Source organism: Leptonotus elevatus, chromosome 12 (genome assembly GCF_054856555.1).
Source record: "Leptonotus elevatus isolate MCC_2025b chromosome 12, RoL_Lele_1.0, whole genome shotgun sequence".
Classification (NCBI taxonomy): Eukaryota; Metazoa; Chordata; class Actinopteri; order Syngnathiformes; family Syngnathidae; genus Leptonotus; species Leptonotus elevatus.
The window spans coordinates 3511612-3534527 of NC_141250.1; the positions used below are offsets into that span (position 1 = coordinate 3511612).

The 22916-nt window shown below is 39.3% G+C and overlaps 1 protein-coding gene across 2 annotated transcripts in view; it reads left to right on the top strand.

The window, feature by feature from the left end:
- The first annotated feature begins 1059 nt into the window (after positions 1-1059).
- gdap2 (ganglioside induced differentiation associated protein 2) overlaps positions 1060-22916 on the top strand; it is a 56680-nt gene continuing 34823 nt past the window's right edge. The window contains exons 1-7 of one of the 2 annotated variants that reach the window (XM_086091685.1): positions 1060-1258; positions 1780-1997; positions 5701-5840; positions 5921-6074; positions 8419-8507; positions 12125-12201; positions 12282-12441. In XM_086091685.1, the coding sequence (XP_085947811.1) occupies positions 1807-1997; positions 5701-5840; positions 5921-6074; positions 8419-8507; positions 12125-12201; positions 12282-12441 (811 nt within the window). In that variant the 5' untranslated portion in view covers positions 1060-1258; positions 1780-1806. The remainder of the gene's footprint in view (positions 1259-1779; positions 1998-5700; positions 5841-5920; positions 6075-8418; positions 8508-12124; positions 12202-12281; positions 12442-22916) is intronic. The other variant, XM_086091686.1, reaches the window with a different exon arrangement.

Consider the following 22916-nt stretch of genomic DNA (forward strand, 5'->3'; position numbering starts at 1 on the left):
GAATATCAACCCCTGGTGCCCATCGGAGGTGAATCCGCTCGATCCCGCTGGCAGCAGCCGGGTTCCTGACTATAGAAACACAACCATTAGTTACAAATTGCCTAATACAGAAACATCAATGCAAGTTATAACGCTGCTGTGGCTCTCGCTAACAGGCAGAATTAAAATCCAAGTTTAGGTTAAAAAATTCTATATACGTAGACCATGTTTCTTTAAATTTTTACATTTGGTTCTTATTTGAGGCAGATATTTTTTCCATTAAAATATGATTTATGAGGAGGTTAGACCATTGGTCGATATTCAAAGTTTGTTTATTTTTCCAGTTAACAAGAATTGTTTTTTTTTGCGATAGTAAGGGCTACAAGTATAGATTGAAATTGTTTATGTGGTAAGTCAATTGTTGTTAAGTCACCTAGCAAATTGCAAATTACAGTTTTAATTTCGGCCACCAGGCAGGTTTGTGTGCACATGAAGGCTCACGAGTAGAACCTTTTTATGAACCAATTTGATGGAAAGCTTCGAGTATTCAATCAGCTTCATCTGCCCTATCACTACCACCCAGGAGACGTGTGTGTGCGTGTGTGTGCGTGCGTGTGATAAAATCGGGGGATGTTCAGTGCACTAGCGTTTCTGACAACCAGTGGTTTGAAAAGAGCCAAGTCATGACAAAAGTGCCAAGTTCCACTTTCAATCTCCGTTCAGAGAAGTGACTTTCGGAGGGGAAAAAAACAACTTGCACGAAAACACAAGACGTGTTATTATTCAGCTGACTTGTAGTTAAGCGGAAGTGCCTGTTGTGTCAGTGTACTGGAGACACGTAAATAAGACAACAGTGCTTTTACAAAATAAAAGCTTTTTAACGTCACATGAGCATATGACTATAGTTTGCGTGGGCGTAGTATGGCCATTAACAACCACATCTTAAATTTGATCCACAATTGTAATGGATAGGTTTCGTATACTGTACATTATTGTAAAGTATATCAGCCACGATGGTATTTAAAATGAGAAGACAAGAGTTTTAAATTGAAAGTAGAAACCGGATGTAGATTAGGGTAGTCCTAGTGCTTTTGAATTACACTGACGTAACTCCTAGCATGACGGCTATCCGAAAAACCAAATCAATTAACACATTCGTCTTTGTTTTCGAGTGTATGTTGAGTATTTAATTGAAATTGTTGGTGCGAGGTTTATTTGAATTTTTTTTTGTATTTGACGTGGACACCCACCACTGCCTCTGGCCACGACAACACCTGAGGTACGTAAATGGAAACTTTAAATTGCCCATTGGCCTTTTGCGAATGCATTCATAAAACTACTCAAGAAGATTGTGTCGAAAACACATCAATAATCGTTTTCAAGAGGACGTTTAAGGTGACAATTCAATGTGGTATCAAAAGCAGTAGTGCTGTGTGGAACTACAGCCATGAATAGTCAGACATAATGTACCTCAGCAAAGACCTTAACTTATGTCAAGGGCTTGATGGGACGAAGCCCACTAGTGCAGTATAGTACAAAATAATGGCTAATAATTCCATTAAGCTGCGCTGAGTTGGACGTGTGCATGAATATTGTATAAAAAGTGAGATGGGTAAATTTGTAAGATGTCATCCATGGAAACAAAATGCTATTAGGGAATAAGCATAAAAAGGAGTGCAGCCTATGATTCCTGGATGAATTTTAAGATCTTATGATCCGACTGATCAAGCAACCGCAATGTTATCGAACAAAGTTAAAAAGTAAAATAAATTCCAAACATGCTCCTATGTTGCTAATTAGGGCTTTTCATGAAGGCTTGAACCTGGCATGCCTGAGAGGATGGATCCACTGGGTGCTCGCTCCCAGTTTGTGGACATCCAGACCCTCCCCACGTGGCAGCAGCTGGAAGACGATGGTGAGCACATTCAGCAGGATCTGAGTGACAGCCTGCTCAGCCAGCAGTCCTTCCCTTCGCCCTTCCCCTTCAGGCCAGACATCAACTGCAAAATCATCCTCTTGTGAGTCTTTCTGGAAAAAAACACACTAACATATTTAACAACTTCATGTAGTTTTACATCAATTTGTAAGGTAAAACAAAACATTTAAAGAAACATACCCACTTAATGATTAGCCTAATCACTCCACTTCACTGAAAGAAGATGGCACGATTATTTACAAATTAGACTGACTGGCCTCTAAATGATGTGATCACTGACTTTAATATCACAAAGAACCAAGCCACATACCACATAACAGTGAACATGAATGTCAGTCGCTGCAGTCCAGACCTCCACTAAGGTCAAACAATTCTAAATGTATAGTATCTGTCAGGTTGACTGAAAAATTTATCAGGGATATCAAACTTACTGCAGTTTAGGGGCTACATACAGCCTAATGTCATATCAAACGGCCCTTTGTTTTAATGCAAAGCAATGTACAGTAAGTGCAGATGCAAAATGTTTGTATTTGTAAACTATCATTTTATAAAACAAGAAGAGAAGCCTCAGATTTCATTGGGAAAACATGCAGTTGGCTTAAAAATTTTAAGATGCATAAAGGGTTACCAACTCGGGTCCTCAAGGGCACCTATCCACCATGTTTTGGATGTTTCCACCCTCCAACACACCTGATTCATATGATTAGCAAACTCTGCAGAAGCCTGATAATGATCCTGATCATCTGAATCAGGTGCGTTGGAGGAGGGGAAACTTCCAAAACATGATGTATAGGTGCCCTCGAGGACCAGAGTTGGTGACCCCTGATCTACATACAGTAGTGTCTACATAGTGTATTACAGGGCTGTATAAAATTCAGAATTCAATTCAATTCAATGGATGAATTTGAATTTGGATTGACCTGACCCCACCCCACAGCATGTCGAATTGAATCCGAATTGCCGGAAGTGGAATTGAATTCACTGCAATTCAGAAAAACAAATTCTCATCACAAATTAGTGAGAATGAGACAGTCTATTTCACTGGTGTGCTCAAAAGCACTATAGAAGTGGAAGACCAAGACCAAACAAAATGTCCAAAATGTTTGGGCAGCCATTTTAAAGACTAAGATCAAGCAAATTATTCAGGGAAATTAAGTGCTGTTCTACCATAATATCAAACAGTTTCAAAGTTTTTACAATTTCAATTATTTGTTTTAATTGCATTTGCAGCTCAGCACACAGAACCAACACATTATCCCTCTCTCTATTTGTAAACAGTATCCATCTGCATTCTTTGTTATATGTCTTCTCTATCATGTAGTCCTTTTATATGGTTGTAATGTTCAGCGTACTGAGACATCACAGTCAGGCCTTCAGAACAAGCTCACAATTCCGTGCTCCTAAAACTCAACCTCTGAAACAGTTAATTTATTAGAAGTGGACTCTAATGGAATGGTAGGCAATGCATACGTACTGGTGTATGGAAGGTGCAAATGTTTGGTGGTGGTCGGAGGGGCCGTAGGCGCACACTAGCAGCCACTCTTCCGTCAGCCTGCTTCAGGGCAGCTGTGGCTACTTAATTAAGTGTGGATGTATGTGTAAGTGCATGAATAATGTATCCGTTCCATTGTAAAGCATCTTTGAGTATCTGATAGAAAAGCGCTATACAAATCCAATGCATTATTATTATTATTATTATTATTATTATACATTGATGTTACTTGAAGCCCTGTGTTGTAATGTTAATTTTATCCGCCATTTTTAAAATTAGTCTCAGTTTTAGTCAAGTTTCAATCACGCTTGCTAGTTTTTATCATAGTCAACCTCATCCCGTTTTTATTTAGTCAATTTTTAGTCTACTATAAATTTAGCATTTTAGTCTTTATTTTAGTCCAAGAAAACATAATTTTATTCGTCTAGTTTTAGTCAACAAAAACAGTCAATGTTTTGGTGTAGTATTTGTCAGGACAATCATTTAACCCCTGTATTTTTTTTCCAGCAGATTATTATGAACATTTTGTATGCAAAAATATTTCACACCAAATTTTCTCTCATATTTTTAATGAAAAACAACTTCACACACAATTACAGTACATCAACAAGTGGCTACTATGGCTACATGTTATGAGCTAGTAAATTAGCCAGCATTAGTTAGTTAGCGGTCGGATTAACATTATTGTTGGAACGTTATAGCCGTTTGATTGTTACTACAACTATAATTTTTTAAATTATAATACTTTAAAAAAATAATTTACAGGTTTTTTTTACCTTTTCAAAAAATTTTAACCTCCGGTCTGTCCGATGTGTTTGTGCATGTTGCACTCGCTAGCTGCAGATTTGAAAGGGGGTGTGTCACTGTGTGTCACTGTGTGTCACATGACAGTGTCACAGTGACAGATTAGCACACAAGACTTTACAAAATCAAATAATTTTCATCTCGTTTTTGTTCATGAACTAAAATGTCCATAGATTTTAGTCCAGTTTTTATTAAGTGAAGTACATTTTGGTCTCGTCTTCATTAGTCGACGTAAATGCGTACTGATTTTGTCACAGTTATACTTTATTAATGAAGGTCTTAATCCAGTCTAGTCTAGTTTTAGTCCGGTGAAAAATGTGGGTTGACGAAATTATTTTTATTTAGTTTTTGTTGACAAAATTAACACTACTGTGTTGTATTTATTTAAATTATTTTCACTTTACTGCATTCTGTGAAAAGTCATTATACTACCATACTTTCCATCATACTTTCCTTTTGTGTAGTCTATATAAAATATCCATCCATCCATTTTCTTAACCGCTTATCCTCACAATGGTCGCGGGGGACGCTGGAGCCTATCACAGCTGGCTTCGGGCAGTAGGCGGGGTACACCCTGAACTGGTTGCCAGCCAATCGCAGACGAACAACCATCCACACTCACAATCACACCTATGGACAATTTGGAGTGTTCAATTAAGCTGCCATGCATGTCTTTGGAATGTGGGAGGAAACCGGAGTAGCAACAATATGGAATACGGAATATGTATTTTATAAAAAAAAATATTAAATGAAGAAAAGAGCTCCGAAAATAGCCAATATTTTCATATCACATTAAGGAAAATACTATACAGGGATATAAAATTACTTCTTTTTTTTTAATATAAATGTTTGTCAATATTTATATATGTATTTACAATACTATTACTTATTATTATAATCATTTATAATTGTTTTTAAAGGACCCCACCCCAAACACACACACACACACACAAACCATTAGTGCGTTAAATCGAGGTTACACTGTATTCAGTGAAGGGAAATTGTGGTCTGTACTGTAGAGTGAGTCCACATCATAATTCCTCTTTGTGGAAGATCACATGATCTGTCTGCTGCTCAGCTTGGCTACTGACTCAGTGTGAGCACCTCTTTGTGGTAGCAACTCTCCTCTATCCGTTTATAGGGAAAGCTCGCATTCCTGACATGCTAACATGACCGCCGTGCCCCCAAGGAACCAACCTCCTTGTTGGCCTTGTGACCACTTAAATGTGCTCATTGAGCATCCGAGCTGTCACAAAAGACCAGTTTTTTTACGCATAACCCAGCAAAAATTTTCCTCTTATTGATGTGTGTGTGCCTGTGTGTCCGCCTCTCTTATGGCTACCACAAATGGCGAAAATTTCCTGGGTGAACTTTGTCTTATTTTGGGGCTGTTATAGAGAACAGGCAAAAGGCAGAGAAAATTTGCCTGTCGTGGCTCTGATACTACTGTGGAAGCCAAACAATTGCATTTCCATCTTCTTGCCAACAGCACTGGTGATGTAGCGTTGCTGAACTGCACCGCCATTACCAACACCAGCAATGAACTGCTTAACGACAAGAACCCTGTATCAGAACGGATCCATCAGCTGGCAGGGCCCGAGCTGAAAGATGAGCTACTCAAACTTAAAGGTGCCTAACAAGTTTCATTCTGGTGTTCTAAAAATGGTGGGATATTTTTACACTGTGCAGGTGTTGTGTTTCCTTTGCAGGATGCCGCACAGGAGAGGCGAAGCATACAAAAGGCTTCAATCTGGCAGCGAGGTTCATCATCCACACAGTGGGACCAAAGTACAAAGCAAAGTACAGAACAGCGGCAGAGAGCTCTCTGTACAGCTGCTATAGGAACATCCTGCAGTTGGCCACGTAAGAACCACAACCTAATTGATTCCTTTCATCTGTCTCAGAGCACGTTTTGAAAATAAAAATTCAGAATGTTGGAGGAAAATAATATTACTGCACAATATCCAAAGTTTACTCTGACCCAGATGTTCCAGAAAAATATGAGTCAAACAAAACTGAACCATCATCAGGAAAATATTGTGAAGATGCTCAGCTAAAGCATATGACCATCTTAGTTCTATAATCAGACCAAGTGGGCATTTTCTTTGAATAGGTTTATTATTTATATTTATTAACTTAGTATTTTTTTTCTATGTAACGTTATGAATTAGTTATCCATCCATCCATTATCTTATTAGTTGTAAATAAATGAATTCTTAATAATAATGAGAATGAATAAGTTTATTTTTAAAATAAATAATTTCAGATATTATTATTACTAGTGGTGCAATGGATCACAAAGTCACGGTTCGGATCTGATCATGGATTTGAGTCATGGACCTTTTTCGCATAAAAAAAATAGATAAATAGTACTTTGTCTTCATTTATTTTGTAAAACGCTTTTTCCATTAAATAAATAAATAAATAAATTCAAAATGCCTAATTTAGCCGTTTAGGATTTAGGAACACAACTTTAAGTGCAATATGAGTCAGGAACATTCTTATTTTTACATGGTCCTTTTGTAAAATAACAAGGTATTAATGGCTTAAAGTTGTGTTCCTATAATCTGAATAGCTAAGTTTGACATTTTAATTTGAATGTTTTTCGTTTTTAACGGGCAAAAGTGTTTTATAAAAAAAAAAATGGAAGACAAAATTCTATTTATCTTTTATTTTTATTTTTTTTAACTATGTCAATCTACGATAAAGAGAAGTCAAGATAGCCATCTCGCCACGACGTGGGCCAACTTCAAAGTAAAAGTGTACTAAGGCACTAATTTGGACTGCCGTCAATGTATTTGGTAAACGTTATTTTGAAGTTAGGCTTAGCGTGTTATGTTGAGTATGTTTCAGCTTCCTTGACATGTTGGAATATCAACTGAATGTGCACCATGTTTTTTTTTCTCACCAACCAATCCGCAGATTGTTTGCGATCCGAACCGTGGGGCCTGTTCCGAACTGACCACGGATCAATGATGATCCGTTGCACTACTAATTATTATACATCTACATTTTAAATTATGATTTATATCATCTGTTACCTCACCTATTTTAAAAATTTTATGTGGCTCTTGAGCTCAAAAGTTTGCCCCCACGATCTCAAGTATTACCCACAAGTCAGTAGAAATTATTCCAACATAGGAAAACGTTTGTCTTCCCTAATATGAGCAATCCAAATGATTAAACATAGCAAGGCTTTGTTAAATCCAGTAGTGTGTACAAAACACCACTAAGTGATAGTATTGGTCTTCAAGCACCTGCCAGTTGTCTCCAATTTATTTTGGTAGGCATTGTTGAAGACACTTGTAATCACAGTTAATGTAAAAATGTTAACTCAGCATTGCAGTTGTTAATCAAGGTTTTATGACAATTTGAGCCTTGAACAATTCAACAGTCATTGTTTTATATGGTTTATATAGTTTGTTTTAAATTGGACGAATATGAAAGTTAGCCAGCATCATAGAATGGATTGTGTTCCATTCCATTTACATTGTGTATCATTGTTAAACTGTTGTGATAGTCGTACATTTAAAGTAATGAAACACTCCCTCTCTGTTTAAATCATAAATTAGGTGTAGTTAACGTTTCTTATTGCATCTTTTATAACTTCTTTTTTTTTGTAGAAAATGACGTTAACAATTAATATAATGTGAAACATTACAGCGTACCACATGTGAAGCAGCTTCGGCTTCATCCCGTCAGCCCTTTTTCTTTTCGGGTATAATTATGATTGTCCGAAAGGAAAAATTAACCCCCAAAAAAAAGCACTGACAACATATGGCAGCCAGTGGCTAATGCAAGCAGTGATCATAGCAGTCTACATTTGCACTCAAAAATGTGCTGCACCCATCACAGAAGGTTTAAATCAAAGTCCTTAGTTCACTAGAAGCAGGCTTAATATCGCCTATCAAACCAACATGTGAATGGCAACAAAAGCAGTAAATAGCAACCTAGCAAAATAAAAGAAGTAACAGCGTTGGCAACACTGACCACTTATCATGGCTGCTGCCGATCACCAACCATCATGACACTGAAGCACTTACTGTATATACTACAGACAAAAAACACTTAAACATTACCACAGTCTTTTCTGCTTTAAATGAGAGGTGGGAATTCTTCTATTTGCACATCAGAGCTTGCACTGTATTACAAAGGAGAAAGCTTACGAAACCTGAGCGTTGACATGTGATCATCTCCTTAAAACAAGGGAACAATCGATGGCATCTGTTGGCCTCAGCGTAGTGAGCACCGCCAAACGAGGATACCCGTTGGAGGACGCCACACATATCGCCTTCAGTAAGACACACATTATATACAGTATGAAAATTACAGATTGGGAATTACAGCATGTTCTTTAGCTTTAAGATGAAACTTTTATGTACAGTAGATATAAATAGTCTACTCACCCCTGTTCAAACGCCAGTTTTAGTTGTATATTAAAAAAACGAGACCAAGATAAATCATTACAAAACTTTTTCACCCTTAATGTGAACAATAACCTGTATATGACAGTGCTTCTCGGTTATTTCTGTTAATTTCTCATTGGAAGAAGATAATATTTTGCACCCCCAGCTCTCTCCTCCGCAACTATAGAGTATGATTTGTCTATACAATTCTTAGAAGTACACCTCTGCATTACATTGTATCATTATTTACATTGAAGAAAAAAGATACATAGATTAATTTACAACAAATTTACTTTGTTGACATTGTTTTTTTTTTTGTCTCTCTCCACCTTTCTTTTCATCCCTGTTGAATATTTTTCCATGGTGTCTCATAAGGGTTTGTTCGCTGCACTTCTGTGCTCGGTAGCATGGAACCCTAACTAACACTTTAGAGCAGGGATGTCAAACATACAGCCCCCATCAAGTGGTTCAATCTGGCCCGTGAGGTCCACACAAACTGCAATTTTTCGCTAAAAATGAACTATTGTTGCTGGTTTTGTCCTCTAAAGGGAACACTGACTACCATTTAAATGACTTTCTAAAATATGGCTGTTATTCAGATTCGATTTTTTTTTGTATGCTTATTTTGTTCAAGAAATTTCAGATTACTCTGTAGTAAGATAATAAATGGGAATATTTTTCAGAAAATACTTGTGATTATTTGTACAAAAAAAAAATGTTTATCATTATTTACAGCTTAGTATACCACGGACATACTGGTCTGGCCCACCTGGATCAAAGTGGCCCCTGAATTAAAATGAGTTTGACACCCCTGCTTTAAAGCTAATATTCCCTGCCCTCACTCTGACAATGGAATCACCACTGCCCCCTATTGTGGGGGTTCTGCATTTACACTTTATTCTAGTACAGCAAGAAGAAGAAAAAGCATGGCCCGCCACATTATTTGAGGACTGCTGTGCTCAATTTGACGAAAAGATTAAATGTTTTGGAAAGGGGAAGTAAAACTAAACAAGTGAAGTTTGTGCCAATGGTTGAACGACTTAATTTCACTTCCTGAGAGATATTTTTCTGTTTTTTTGTAACATACACTAAGTTGATAGTTGAGTCAGAGTTCCCCAGTGGATGATGTATTTTCTATATTTTCAGTTGTCAACTCAACTTTGCCTCGAGCCTCCAAGTACAAGCTCGCTCTCCCCACCATAAACATATGCGCTTGCCATCCACAGGTAGTCACGCCACCCCCTGACTCACTCGTCATATTACATTCAGATGCCCTCATTGCCTCACAGACACCAAGACAGTAACTCCAATTCACGTAACGCAATGCAGGGCTGCCTAGGCATTCATAGCGTTTGTGCTTTTGTTACGTTTGAGGATAGGCTTATTGGACATGTTTTACATGCGACTGCTAACTGTCAAATTTTTTGTGAAGTGTTTCCACTCGCCTGTGGCACCGCTGAGCTTGCTGCCCGGGGACCTGCTACCTGTTGCTTTAGTGAAGCATCCGTGTTGTTAATGCCAAAACACATGACTGCTGACAAATCAAATTCATCATTGCAGAGTGGTAAAGTCGATGCATCAATCAATCAACTAAATAGTTCAACCTTACCTGTAGTGTGCACACCCTGTTAAGTTGGTTTATGGGGCTGTTTTAAGAATTTGCCAATCACATTCTAAATCATGTAAAATGGGGGGGTCAGCACACATCTTTCACTATTTTAAGTTTTTCTGATTAACCCCAAATACAATAAAATTCAGATGTTCTACTGGGCTTTTTCTGGCATTTGTTTACTTTCTAGCAGATTTCTGAAGGATTTTGGCTAAGATTAATTACACTGTTTGGACCAGTTGACAATTTACTCTATCTTCACTAAAGCCCCAGACAGTTCCAAAAAGAGATCCAAAACTTTGCTGTAAGTAGGGTGTTTTAGTGATGAACAGATTTTTGTTTGCACCAAACATCCATCCATCCATCCATTTTCTTTACCGCTTAGTCCTCACAAGGGTCGCAGGGGGTGCTGGAGCCTATCCCAGCTGGCTTCAGGCAGTAGGCGGGGTACACCCTGAACTGGTTGCCAGCCAATCGCAGGGCACACAGAGACGAACAACCATCCGCACTCACAATCACACCGAGGGACAACTTTGAGTGTTCAATGAACCTGACATGCATGTCTTTGGAATGTGGGAGGAAACCGGAGTACCCGGATAAAACCCACGCAAGCACGGGGAGAACATTCAAACTCCACCCAGGAAGGCCGAAGCCCGGACTCAATCTCACGTCCTCTGCACTGGGAGGCGGACGTGCTAACCAGTCAGCCTGCACCAAACATACCTATGGCCAAAAAGTTCAACCTTGGTTCTGGTTTGATTGGATCATTGAACATTTTCTCATATGCTTGGATGATTTAAAGTGTCTTTCCTTTTGCAAGTCTTGATAACGTACACCATAAACCAGGCGTATAAAGAAGACGGGAGATTGATTGGCACATACTACATTATTTGCCATAAATTCCTGTTGGTTCTTCAATCTAGTTGTTGGCCTCTTTGCAGTGTCCCTGACAAGTTTTCTTCTTGTCTTTTTATAATTTTTGGAAAGGAAGTTTAAGTTCTTGGTAATGTCACTGTTTTGCCGAATTTTCTCCACTTGATACTGAGTTTCTTCACTGTTTTCCGTGGTGAATTAAATGCCTGGGAAATTCTTTTGTACCCTTCTTTTGACTGATGTGTTTGGAAGCTCTGCGTACCATAGCTTATGCTGTAGATAAAATACAAAAAATCAGGAAAAGTCAAGTAGAACATCCATCCTTTTTTCCGAACTGCTTATTTCTCACAACCGCTTATTTCTCACAAGGGTCCTGGGGGTGCTGGAGCCTATCCTAGCTGTCTTCAGGCAGTTGCTGGGGTATACCCTGAACTGGTTGCCAGCCAATCGCAGGGCTTACATAGATGAACAACAATTCACAACCACACCCAGGGACAGTTTTAGACTCTTCAACTAAGCTACCATACATGTTTTTTCGAAATGTGGGAGGAAACCGAAGTACCAGGAAAAACCCCACAAACTCCACCCAGGAAGGCCGGAACCTGGATTCAAACTCACGACCTCTGCACTGGGAGGTGAACATGCCAACCATTCATCCATCGTGCCGCCCCCTCGTAAAATATTTGAACTTTATTTGGTGTTAATCAGAGTTATGTTAAACCGTGTGTGGTGTTTCCCATTGAACATGAGTGAGTGAGAATGTGATGGGTTAATTCCGAACAGCCGCTTCCCCAGGTTTAAAAGGACGTGCATACTTGTGCACCCACATTATGAGAGTTTTTGTACTCTCCCTCTTGAAATGTTTCTTCTTCTTTTTTTTGCACAGGTTATGAGTCACATTAATGCTGGACAAAATTTTGAAGTGATTTACTGTATCTGGATCAATAAAAAAACAAAAAAAAACACAAACCTGACATTTCAGCAGGGGTGTGCAGACTTCTTATATCCACTGTATTTGTCCACAGGAACAGTACGCAGGTTCCTGGAGAAGCATGGAAGCAGTATAGAGGCAGTGGTGTTCGCTGTGTCCGAGACAGAGGAGGTTTGTCCAACTTTGGTCAGTCTACACAAACCAAACCTGACACACTTATTACATTTGGTGATTGTGCAAAATTTTTGTAGGTAGTGTACAGGAAATTGCTTCCACTCTACTATCCTCGGTCTGAGGAGGAGGAAAGGGTGTGCCTGCCCCTCGTGCCAGCTGACATTGGCAACTCAGAGGGCGAGCCTGTTGTCCCAGAGAGGCAAATACGCATTACAGAAAAACCAGGAAGCTTGGAAGGTAAAAAAAACAAAACAAACTCTCACTCACAATGGATTACAATTTGTCCCGTGAGACATTTCAATTGTTGGAAAAACACAATTCGAGATCATGAACCATTGGCACATAAGATCTTCAACAGAAGATCTGTCGTTTATCAGCCTGTGCCTTCCACACAGACACCAGCGTGATGTGTTGTTACTGCGACTATGAACAATAATTGGGGAGGAGTTTATGGATTTCTCAACTGCTAGCAAGATTTGAAAGTAGCCTCACTTCACTCCACCTCCCCTACCCTTGCATCGCTGACCACTTCCTGACAAGAACATGCCAAGACCTGCATGTTTGTAGACTAGCCGACCTTAGCCACGACTGCTACCTTGCTTGCATGAGATATTCATTTAATGAAATCGCAAAACATAAATGTTACGGGTTATATGTTGTGTTTTTTGGAATGTACAAAATGGAAACTGAGCACTCTGGGTGGAGCAACCGTGATACAGTATTTGCACAGTCCCTGTTTATCCCAGTCTCCCAAAGACTTTACCGCAGATTCGTGCGAACGGGGTAGGGGGTGAGGGGGGCTGCTCATGTGTCCCTACCAGGGGAGTGGCAGCCATCGTGAAGTTTGATAGAAATCATACGGCTGGTCCATTCCAGGCCGAAATTGTCATGCACTGTAGTTCCCCTTTCTGCCACAACCCCGTCGAGCAGCACCGCGTCATACTAGAATCTCATCTCTGTCTCTGTCTCTCTCTCGCTGTCTATCCCCCTCCCTCCCCCCTCTCTGTCTCTCCCTCTTTCTATCTCTCTTTCTCTCCCCTCTCTCTACCTCTTTCCTCTCTCGCTGTCTTTCTCTCTCTCCTCCTTCTCTCTGTCTCTCTCCCTCCCCCCTCCTTCCCTCTCTTTCGCTGTATCTGTCTCTCTCTCACTCACTCTCCCTCGCTCTCTCTCTCTCTCTCCTCCATCCTTCCCTTCCCCCTTTCCTCCATCTTGCTCTCTCTGTCTGTCTCTCTTTCTCTCTCTCCCTTCTCCGTGCCCCTCTCTCTCTCTCCCTCCTCCCTCTCTGCAAAAACATAACAAACACATAAAAAAATGTATAAATACATTTTTGGGATCATGGCAATATTTAAAAGAGAATTTTTTTTTATACTATTTAAAGTGTACCTCTGGAGTAACATTTCGATATATTGATGAGGAATCGGAGCATATATTGTAATGTTTGATAAATACCTGGTGTTCACATTTTTGTTTCTAGTCTTGTATTTTGCCAAAAATAATCCCACTCGTTAATTTTAATACTCGTCACCATGTCTCCTCATTGACAGGACGTCACTCGCACCCATTAGTTCCTATTGAGTGAGTTGCCAGATCGCTTGTCAATGGATGTGTAAGTCTGTCATCCAGACTCGATTATTTATTTATTCATAATTTATTTAACGGAAAGGATATAACCTGACTCGTTTTTTCCGGTCAGACACAGGTCTCTTTTGTATGTGTTTTGCAATTGTTCGACACAACAGTAGCCAGACCCAAAAAATACAACACATGTATATCAGTACATCAATTGCAATTTGGTCAGCCAGAAATCGACCATCACCCACATGGAGACGGCATCTGTCTTTTTAAAATCTTGTGTTAATATGGCACACATAATGGACTGTAATGAAATGTTACAAGTATTTAATAATGAATGTCGGTCTGCTTTAGATGCTGTTGCACCTCTTAGAATTCAAACAAAACGTGTGCATCACTTTTTGCTATGGATACATGATAGAAGTCCCAACTTGAGGAGAGAATGCAGGAAGGTAGAACAAAAGTGGAAAGCCACAAAAGCATGAAAAGCCTGCTAAAATCATATAATGAGGAAGTGAAAAAAGCTCGAGAAAAATATTTATCTGAATTAATTGCAGTGAATCAGCATAATAAAAGGTTTCTATTCAAAATTGATTGTTTGGTGAACCCACCAGCTGCAGCTACTTTAGCTTCTTCCCAGGCTGATTGTGAGAAGTTTTTAAGATTCTTCTCTGACAAGATAACAACCATACGGCCGAACATTGGCTATGTTCCACCTGTTAACGTTTTATGTACTCGATTGAATTTGCTTGATCGCTTTATACCAATTTATTTTTTAGATCTAATGAATAACGTGCCAAATATGAAACTGTCTTCCAGTCCTTTGGATATTATTCCAACTAGACTTCTCAAGGAAGTAATGCTGCCTATTGGTCCTGATTTGCTTTATGTGATTAATAGTTCTCTTTCCTCTGGCTGTGTTCCAGAGTATTTTAAGACTGCCTGTATTCAACCACTTTAAAGAAGCCTAATCTAGATCCTGCCACCCTTTCTAATTTTAGACCAATATCAAAATTGCCTTTTACTTTGAAATTCTTGGAAAAAGTGGTGGAAACAAACAATATTTTTGAAAAATTCCACTCAGGTTTTAGACATTATCATAGTACTGAAACGGCACTTCTTCGGATCACAAATTACCTTTTGATGAATGCGGACTCTGGCGACTATTCTTTACTTGTACTTTTGGACAGTTCTACATTTGATACAGTCGACCATGTTATTATGATTTATAGGCTGAAAACTTGGGTTGGGCTCTCTAGCACTGTTTTGGAATGGTTTATTTATTTTTTGGTTTTTTTTTGGTTTTTAAGAGCTCAGTATTGTTCATTCGGTAAAGTCATCATCATTGCTCTTTTAAATTATTATTTTGTATGTGGGTGAGCATGTGTATGTGCGTGCGTGCGAGTGTGTGTGTATTCGTTAGTTCACTAAAAACCTATTTAAAAAAAATCCCATACCGTTCACCTAAACCGAACACTGCCGTCAGGAGACCCGAAGAAGGACTAAAGAAAGGAAAGTGAAATCCAGCACCGACCAGACACCACCCACCGGGCCACCAACCAGAGTCCTTCACCAATCCCAGAAACATCTGAATTCCAACAAATCAGGGAGACCTCAAGAGACCAAAGGAGAGACTGAGGAAAGGAAGGAAGGACAGACGAAGCAGAGTGAGATCCACAGACACCAGCCTCCACCGATTCAATGACCTGAGGAAGAAGCAGATTGTGTCTGAGTTTCGATAGATGCTGGTGTGGTGGATCTGGCATGCATGAAAATCTCCACCAAAGAGGGGAGCCGTCGACCCCTGCCAGGACAGAGCAAGCGCAACACCTCAGGGCCCCCCAGGCCGCGGCAGCGCCAAAGGACGACCCCCGGGCCCCGCCAGGGCCACCGGCCGGAGAGCAAACCCAGGAGCAGGAGCGCCCCCCACCCCAACACGGCCCGCGCTCCCAACCCAACGCAGCAGGACGGGGCCTTAGTGATAATTTTAATATCAGTGTTAACTCTTTGACTGCCAAAAACGTTTAATAACATTTAGTAAAATCCAAATGAGCGCCGCCAAAGACGTTAACTCTTTGACTGCCAGACGTTTTCAGAAAAGGGATGCCGTCAGTGCCAGCCGATTTAAGCATTTTGACTGATCTTTCAAGGTCCACAGAAAATGTTCTGTTTGGACTATGGAAACACACATACTACCAAATGAAAGATTGGACTTTCATCTTTCATCAGAAAAAAAAAGTTTGTTTCTACCTTATTCCGTTCTTTAGTAATCAACAATAGAAAATGATTAGTTTGACCCAATTTCGCCTGTTTTGGACCAAAATACGGAGAAATCAAGCTTTTAGTGAAACGATATTATTTCATGCATTCTAGTGAATTTTACACTTCTTTTTGTCCATGAATGATGCCACAAACACCTAAATAGTGCTTTACTTCTATAAAACACTACCACCAAGAATGAAAAAGTGTTTTTTGATAGCAAAATACGTTTATTTACATTCAACAGTGTAACAATTTGACAACAATTTGGCAAACTATTTACAAATGTGTGCAACTGTGGTGCTATTTACAAATATGTGGATGTTTCAACGACAGTTTTTCTTTTTGTAACACTCTCCTGCAACAGCATTTGCACAACAGATTGCCTCTTCGCGTGCTCCACTTTCTTGCAGGCCGTTTTTTCCGGGGAATAGCAAGTATATACTGCAGTGTGTGTTGCCATCAAGTCTAATATCAGGATCATGCTACGGTTTCGTTACGTCTCGCTTCCTCGTGTCCTTCAGTTGCTACACCGGGTTGTAAGAGATGTTTTGATCCATTTTATCCACTCCATTCATGGTGGCATCGTAGTCCAGAAACAGTGTCTTCTCCGTGATCAGACTGTACCCGCTCCTCCGATGAATATGCATTGGACTCGGGGTACTCTTCATTGTCCGACAAAATGTCCGCATGTGAAAGCTCCGGCGTTAGCAGCGGTAGCCGCGCTTAGCCGGTGAGGCTTACTCCGTGATCATAACAGTTGCGTCAAGGCTTCCAACTTTGGCGTCAAGCTCGGAGTCATCATCATCATCATCATCAATCTGCATTGGTCGATGCCAACTCTCCATCGCCCGATCGAATGTCCGATTGTGTAGAAGTACCCGGTCGGCTATTGTGCGCGTTTTGCGGCCTTAGCAGCGCTAGCCGCGCTTAGCCGGTGAGGCTTACTACGTGATCATAACAGTCGCGTCAAGGCTTCCAACTTTGGCGTCAAGCTCGGAGTCATCATCATCGTCGACATCAATGCGCTTTTTAGTATTGATTGATGCTTTTTCGTCTTTGAAAAAAATGCTCAAGCGTAAGCTGCTTGCAACCGGTTGATTGGTCAGCCATTGTGGGCTTCATCAGCCATGTCTCCTCAACACTCTAGCTCCGCCTCACGTCTTCTACTGACGCCCACGGTGGGCGGCCCATCCAACCTTGTGCAAAGAGAGTCATCGCTGCCCTCTAGGGGCCAAAACGAGTCTTTTACTAATCAGATCTGCCTGATACTTTCAGCACAGCTGCCCAAGGATTTCCTGCACCCGTTTTCAAAAAAAAACAAAAAAAACATAGGGGACGTCTTTTAACGTCCTCGGCGCCCTTCCCTAGGTTTATGCTAAACGTTTTATAACGTTTATGGCGGTCAAAGAGTTAAAAGACATTAACTATGGTTTTTGTTTTTTGAAAACGGGTGGAGGAAAGCCTTGGCAAGCTGTGCTGAAAGTATCAAGCAGGTCGAGTTAGTATAATGACTATTTTTGGGCTCTCTCTTTGGACAAAATCGGGTAGGCGTCAGTAGAAGACGTGAGGCGGAGCTAGAGTGTTGAGGGGAGAATGGCTGAGGAAGCGAAAATGGCGACCTGAATTGCTGCTGTATTCATGTGTGGGCGTATGTGACCATTAGTTTTCATTTTTGTTACTACTCTTAAGAATAGTGGAGCAAGCATTAACCAGAAGTGCTTAAAAAATATAGCCGGATAACCATCCGGGCCAGGTGCTTTGCCATTTGGCATACTATCTAGAGCACCGTACAACTCGTTTATAGTAAGTGGCGCATCTAACATATCTTTATATTCAGTAGTTAACTGAGGTATATTTAAGCTACTGAGGAATGCCTCAATATGCTCTGGGTTAGGCTTGTTAGTTTCTGAGTATAGGTTGTGATAATAGTTATAAAAAATTTGATTAATTTCTTCTGGTGATTGTGTACATTCACCAGTTGTCCCTTTAATAGCCGTTATAAGCTATTTTTCCCGATTGCGTTGAAGTTGGTTTGCAAGAAATTTGCCTGATTTGTTATTATATTCAAAGTTGTTGTATCTCAATTGTTGTATTATAAACTCTGTCTTTTTAGTTAGCATATCGTCGAACTGTATTTTTGTATTTTGTAAGTCAGTACATATTTGGTTATTTGGGTTTATTGCGTACTCATCCGTCAGTTGTTTAATTTTATCTTCCAAGTCTTTTTCTAATTTTTGATCCTGTTTCTTTTTATAAGATGAATATGATATAATTTTACCTCTAATTCCTGCTTTCCCAGCTTCCCAGAGAAGAGATGGAGATAGGTCTGGAGAGTCATTTATTTCCAAAAAGTCTGCCCACTCTTTTCTTATAATTTTGTCAAATTCTGCGTCGTTTAGCAGTGAGATGTTAAAACGCCATGTCGGTGGTGGTTTAAAGGTATAATCAACTTGTAGGGAAAGGGAGACTGGTGCATGGTCGCTAATAATAATAGGATGTATTTTTGTAACAGTTTTATCAGCAATAGAGTTATTTGTAAGAAAAAAATAAATTCTTGAAAAAGACCGCTGCACAGCGGAAAAGAAGGTAAATTCCTTCTTATTTGGGTTTTTAAGTCTCCAGCTGTCGACGAGGCCAAAATGTATCCATATATTCCCCTATTACTTTAGTAGATTGTAATCGCCTTATACATGTTGTATTATTAGAACGATCTATTAAATGGGTTTAAGATTGTGTTAAAGTCTCCTCCAATAATAATAGTAGTGTTCGCTGCTAATTCAAACAGCTTAGAGAAAAATTCATGGAAAAAGGCCGGATCATCATTATTAGGGGCATATAAATTACCAAATGTATATATTTTATTAAATATATACAATAATAATGTATCGGCCCTCTGGGTCTGTTATTGTATTATTTAGAGTAAAGAGTAAATTCTTATGTATGAGTATACAGACTCCTCTTCTGTTATAAGGGGCAGAGTACGCTTGGCTAAAATTCTTATCAATAAGTAATTTTTCTTAAGATTTTTGTAGGTGGGTTTCTTGTAGGAGGCAAATATCTGCTTTTAATTTTAAGAGATGGTCTAAAGTTTTTATTCTTTTTGCCTGTGAGCGAGCGCCACAAACATTCCAGGAAACCAGAACTCATTTATGCATACAAACAATATAAACTCAGTCCTGTGTATATATCTGTATAGGCCATTTGTCAATACTGGCATGTTATAGGATAGAATCAAAGTGGTTAGGTGATTTATGTAATTTGTGTAAAATATGAGGTAACGTGTAAGTAAATATAACAGTGAAAAAACTGGTAGGGAGGTGAAAGTGAAGGAAATTAGCGGTTGATTAAACATAACAATACACCAGTAACTGGTAACCTAAGCGAGATTTTTTTGTTTAAATATACTTTAGATATAGTTGTGTATTAATATTATATTTATAATATAGCCTAAACATAATGAGTATTCATATTTTTGGTTTTATAACCACATATACAGTATATGTATACATCTAATAATCAAACTAAGTTTAAGAAGTTTAAGAACAGAAAAGCCAAGATATATGATGGTTAAATTTGGATTAGTTTAGCATAATAGAGCTAGTTCTATTTTAGCAGCAGGGGGCCGCCATGTTAGGGTCTTCCCGGTCTCGCGATAGTCACAGCATCTCGCGATCGTCACCTATTATTTCTTACCTATCCAATAGGAAATTTTTGGTTTCCCTGGGTGAGCGTGTATCCTCAACTGTGCAGGTTAATTAATAATAATTGTATTCTCAATTTACATGTTACCGCTGGGATCAATTATTCGCATCACAATATAGCATTTCATTGTTATGCTGATGACACTCAGTTATACATTTCAGTAAAACCCACAGATTTTAGCAATGTATTGGTTTTACAGGACTGTTTAGCTGATGTTCAAAAGTGGTTGACAAATAATTTCCTACAATTAAATTCAAACAGTTATTATATTTGGCCCAAAGGAAGTCTCAGATAGGCTGCAATCCTTACTTGGCCCTCTTGTTTCAAATATTAGACCTTCTTCTCGAAATCTTGGTGTGATATTTGATTCAGAACTGAAGTTTGATATCCATGTAAAGAAGCTCGTGCTTTCATGCTACTTGCAACTCCGCAATATTGCTAAAATTAGGTCGGTTCTCTCATTTGAGGATACCAAGAAAATTATTCATGCCTTTGTATCGTCAAAACTGGATTATTGTAATTATTTATTTACTTGATTGAATAAGAATTATTTGAACAAACTACAAGTAGTTAAAAATTCTGCTCCAAGATTGCTTACTAGAAATAGTAAAATAACTCATATCACCCCGATTTTGGCATCTTTATATTGGCTGCCGGTACAATTTAGAGTTGATTTGAACATTTTATTAATAACTTTTAAAGCACTCCATGGCATGGCACCAGAATATATTAATGAACTTCTAAATCCGTATAGACTAAAAATATTGTTAAGATCCGCCAATCAAACATTATTGGCAGTTCCACAGTCCAAGTTAAAAACTAAGGGTGATTGAGCTTTTGCTGTTAAGGCCCCGAGACTCTGGAACAGCATTTCCAACCATGTTAGAAATGCGGAGTCTCTAACATCTTTTAAGTCTCTTTTAAAGACTTATTTTTTGGGGATTGCGTTTTCTGATTACATTGTTTGACTTTTATTGTATTAGTATATTTGTATGTTTGTTCTTTTTATTATTATAATTTTTTAAATCTTCTTATGTCTGTTTTAACTGCCTGTTGGCTTTTATGTGTTTGTATTTTATTGTTTGTAAAGCATCTTGTGCTGTGTTGCTTGAAAGGTGCTATATAAAAAAGATTGTTATATTATTATTATTTTTATTAGCATTTTATTTCACATTCTCACAACTTAGTGGCAGGTTATCGGTAGGGTCCAATTGAAGGCTTTGTACAAACAAGTCCAAGTCTTTTGAGGCTGCCCTTCAAGACCGTTTCGAACCCTTCCGAAATTCCTGAAGACAAACGTGACCGACGTACTGAAGATGGAACGTACGTGACCAAATGGACACTGAAGGTCATACATGTTGAACACACTGGATCATATACGCGTGAAACTGATACGTGTAGGGGCTTAAGGTGCGACCAGGCCGTCCTGGGAGCTGTCCTGAGAAGCATCTCCTGAGTGGTCCTCAGCGGCATGGTGGCCACTTTGCGGACAGTGGTAAGCGCAGTGCGAAGAAGGCAACTTGATGATGATCTTGTCGTCTTGGATCTTGACCAAAGCGTGTGTGTCCTCCAACACAATCTTGTTGCCCCAGACTTGGACCACTACGTGAGACTCATCGCAATCTTTGCCATCATCGTTGTCATCGTCATCCTCATCTTCATCATCATCATTGTCATTGCCATTATCGTCACCGTCATCTTCCCCATCATCGTTATCGCCGTCGTCATTATTATCATCGTTGCCATTTCCATCGTCATCGTTGTTACCATTATCATCGTCATTGCCATTATCGTTGTCATCATCTTCGTCATTATCATCGTTGCCATTTTCATCGTTGCCATTATCATCATCATCATCTTCGCCATCATCATCATTGCCATTATCATCATCTTCGTCATCATCATCGTTGCCATTATCATCATCGTTGCCATTATCATCATCATCTTCGCCATTATCATCGTTGCCATTATCATTGTTGCCATTATCATCATCATTATCTTCATCATCATCGTTGCCATTATCATCATCATTATCTTCGTCATCATCATCGTCGCCATTATCATCATCGTCGTCATCATCATCGTTGCCATCATCATCATCATCTTCGTCATCATTCCCATTTCCATTATCTTCGTCATCATCTTCATTATCATCCTCACCGTCATCATTGTCATTGCCATTATCGTCGTCATCTTCGTCATCATCGTCATCGCTATCATCGTTATCGTCGTCGTCAGTATCATTGCCGTTTTCATCGTTGTCGTTGTCATCATCGTCGTCATCTTCATCGTCATCATCGTTGTCATCATCTTCGTCGTCATCGTCATCATCATTATCGTCATCATTATCATCATCATCATCTTCGCCATCATCATCATTGCCATTATCATCATCTTCGCCATCATCATCGTTGCCATTATCATCATCATCGTTGCCATTATCATCATCATCTTCGTCATCATCATCGTTGCCATTATCACCATCATCTTCGTCATCATCATCGTTGCCATTATCATCATCATTATCATTATCGTCATCGACTCCGTCATCATTGTCGTTATCATTGCCATCATCTTCATTATTATCATCGTCATTGCCATTATCGTCGTCTTCATCATCATTTTCGCCGTCATTATTGTCGTTTCCGTTTCCAACATCATCGCTGCCATTATCATCATCATCTTCGTCATCATCATCGTTGCCATTATCATCTTCGTCATCATTATCGTTGCCATTATTATCATCATCATCGTTGTCATTATCATCATCTTCGTCGTCATCATCGTTGCCATTATCATCATCATCTTCATCATCATCATCGTTGCCATTATCATCATCATTTTCGTCATTATCTTTGCCATTATCATCATCTTCGTCATTATCGTTGCCATTATCATCATCTTCGTCATCATCATCGTTGCCATTATCATCATCTTCATCATCATCGTTGCCGTTATCATCATCATTATCGTTGCCGTTATCATCTTCGTCATCATCATCGTTGCCGTTATCATCATCTTCGTCATCATCATCGTTGCCATTATCATCTTCGTCATCATCATCGTTGCCATTATCATCATCATCATCGTTGCCATTATCATCATCATCTTCGTCATCAACGTTGCCATTATCATCATCATCGTTGCCATTATCATCACCGTCTTCATCATCATCG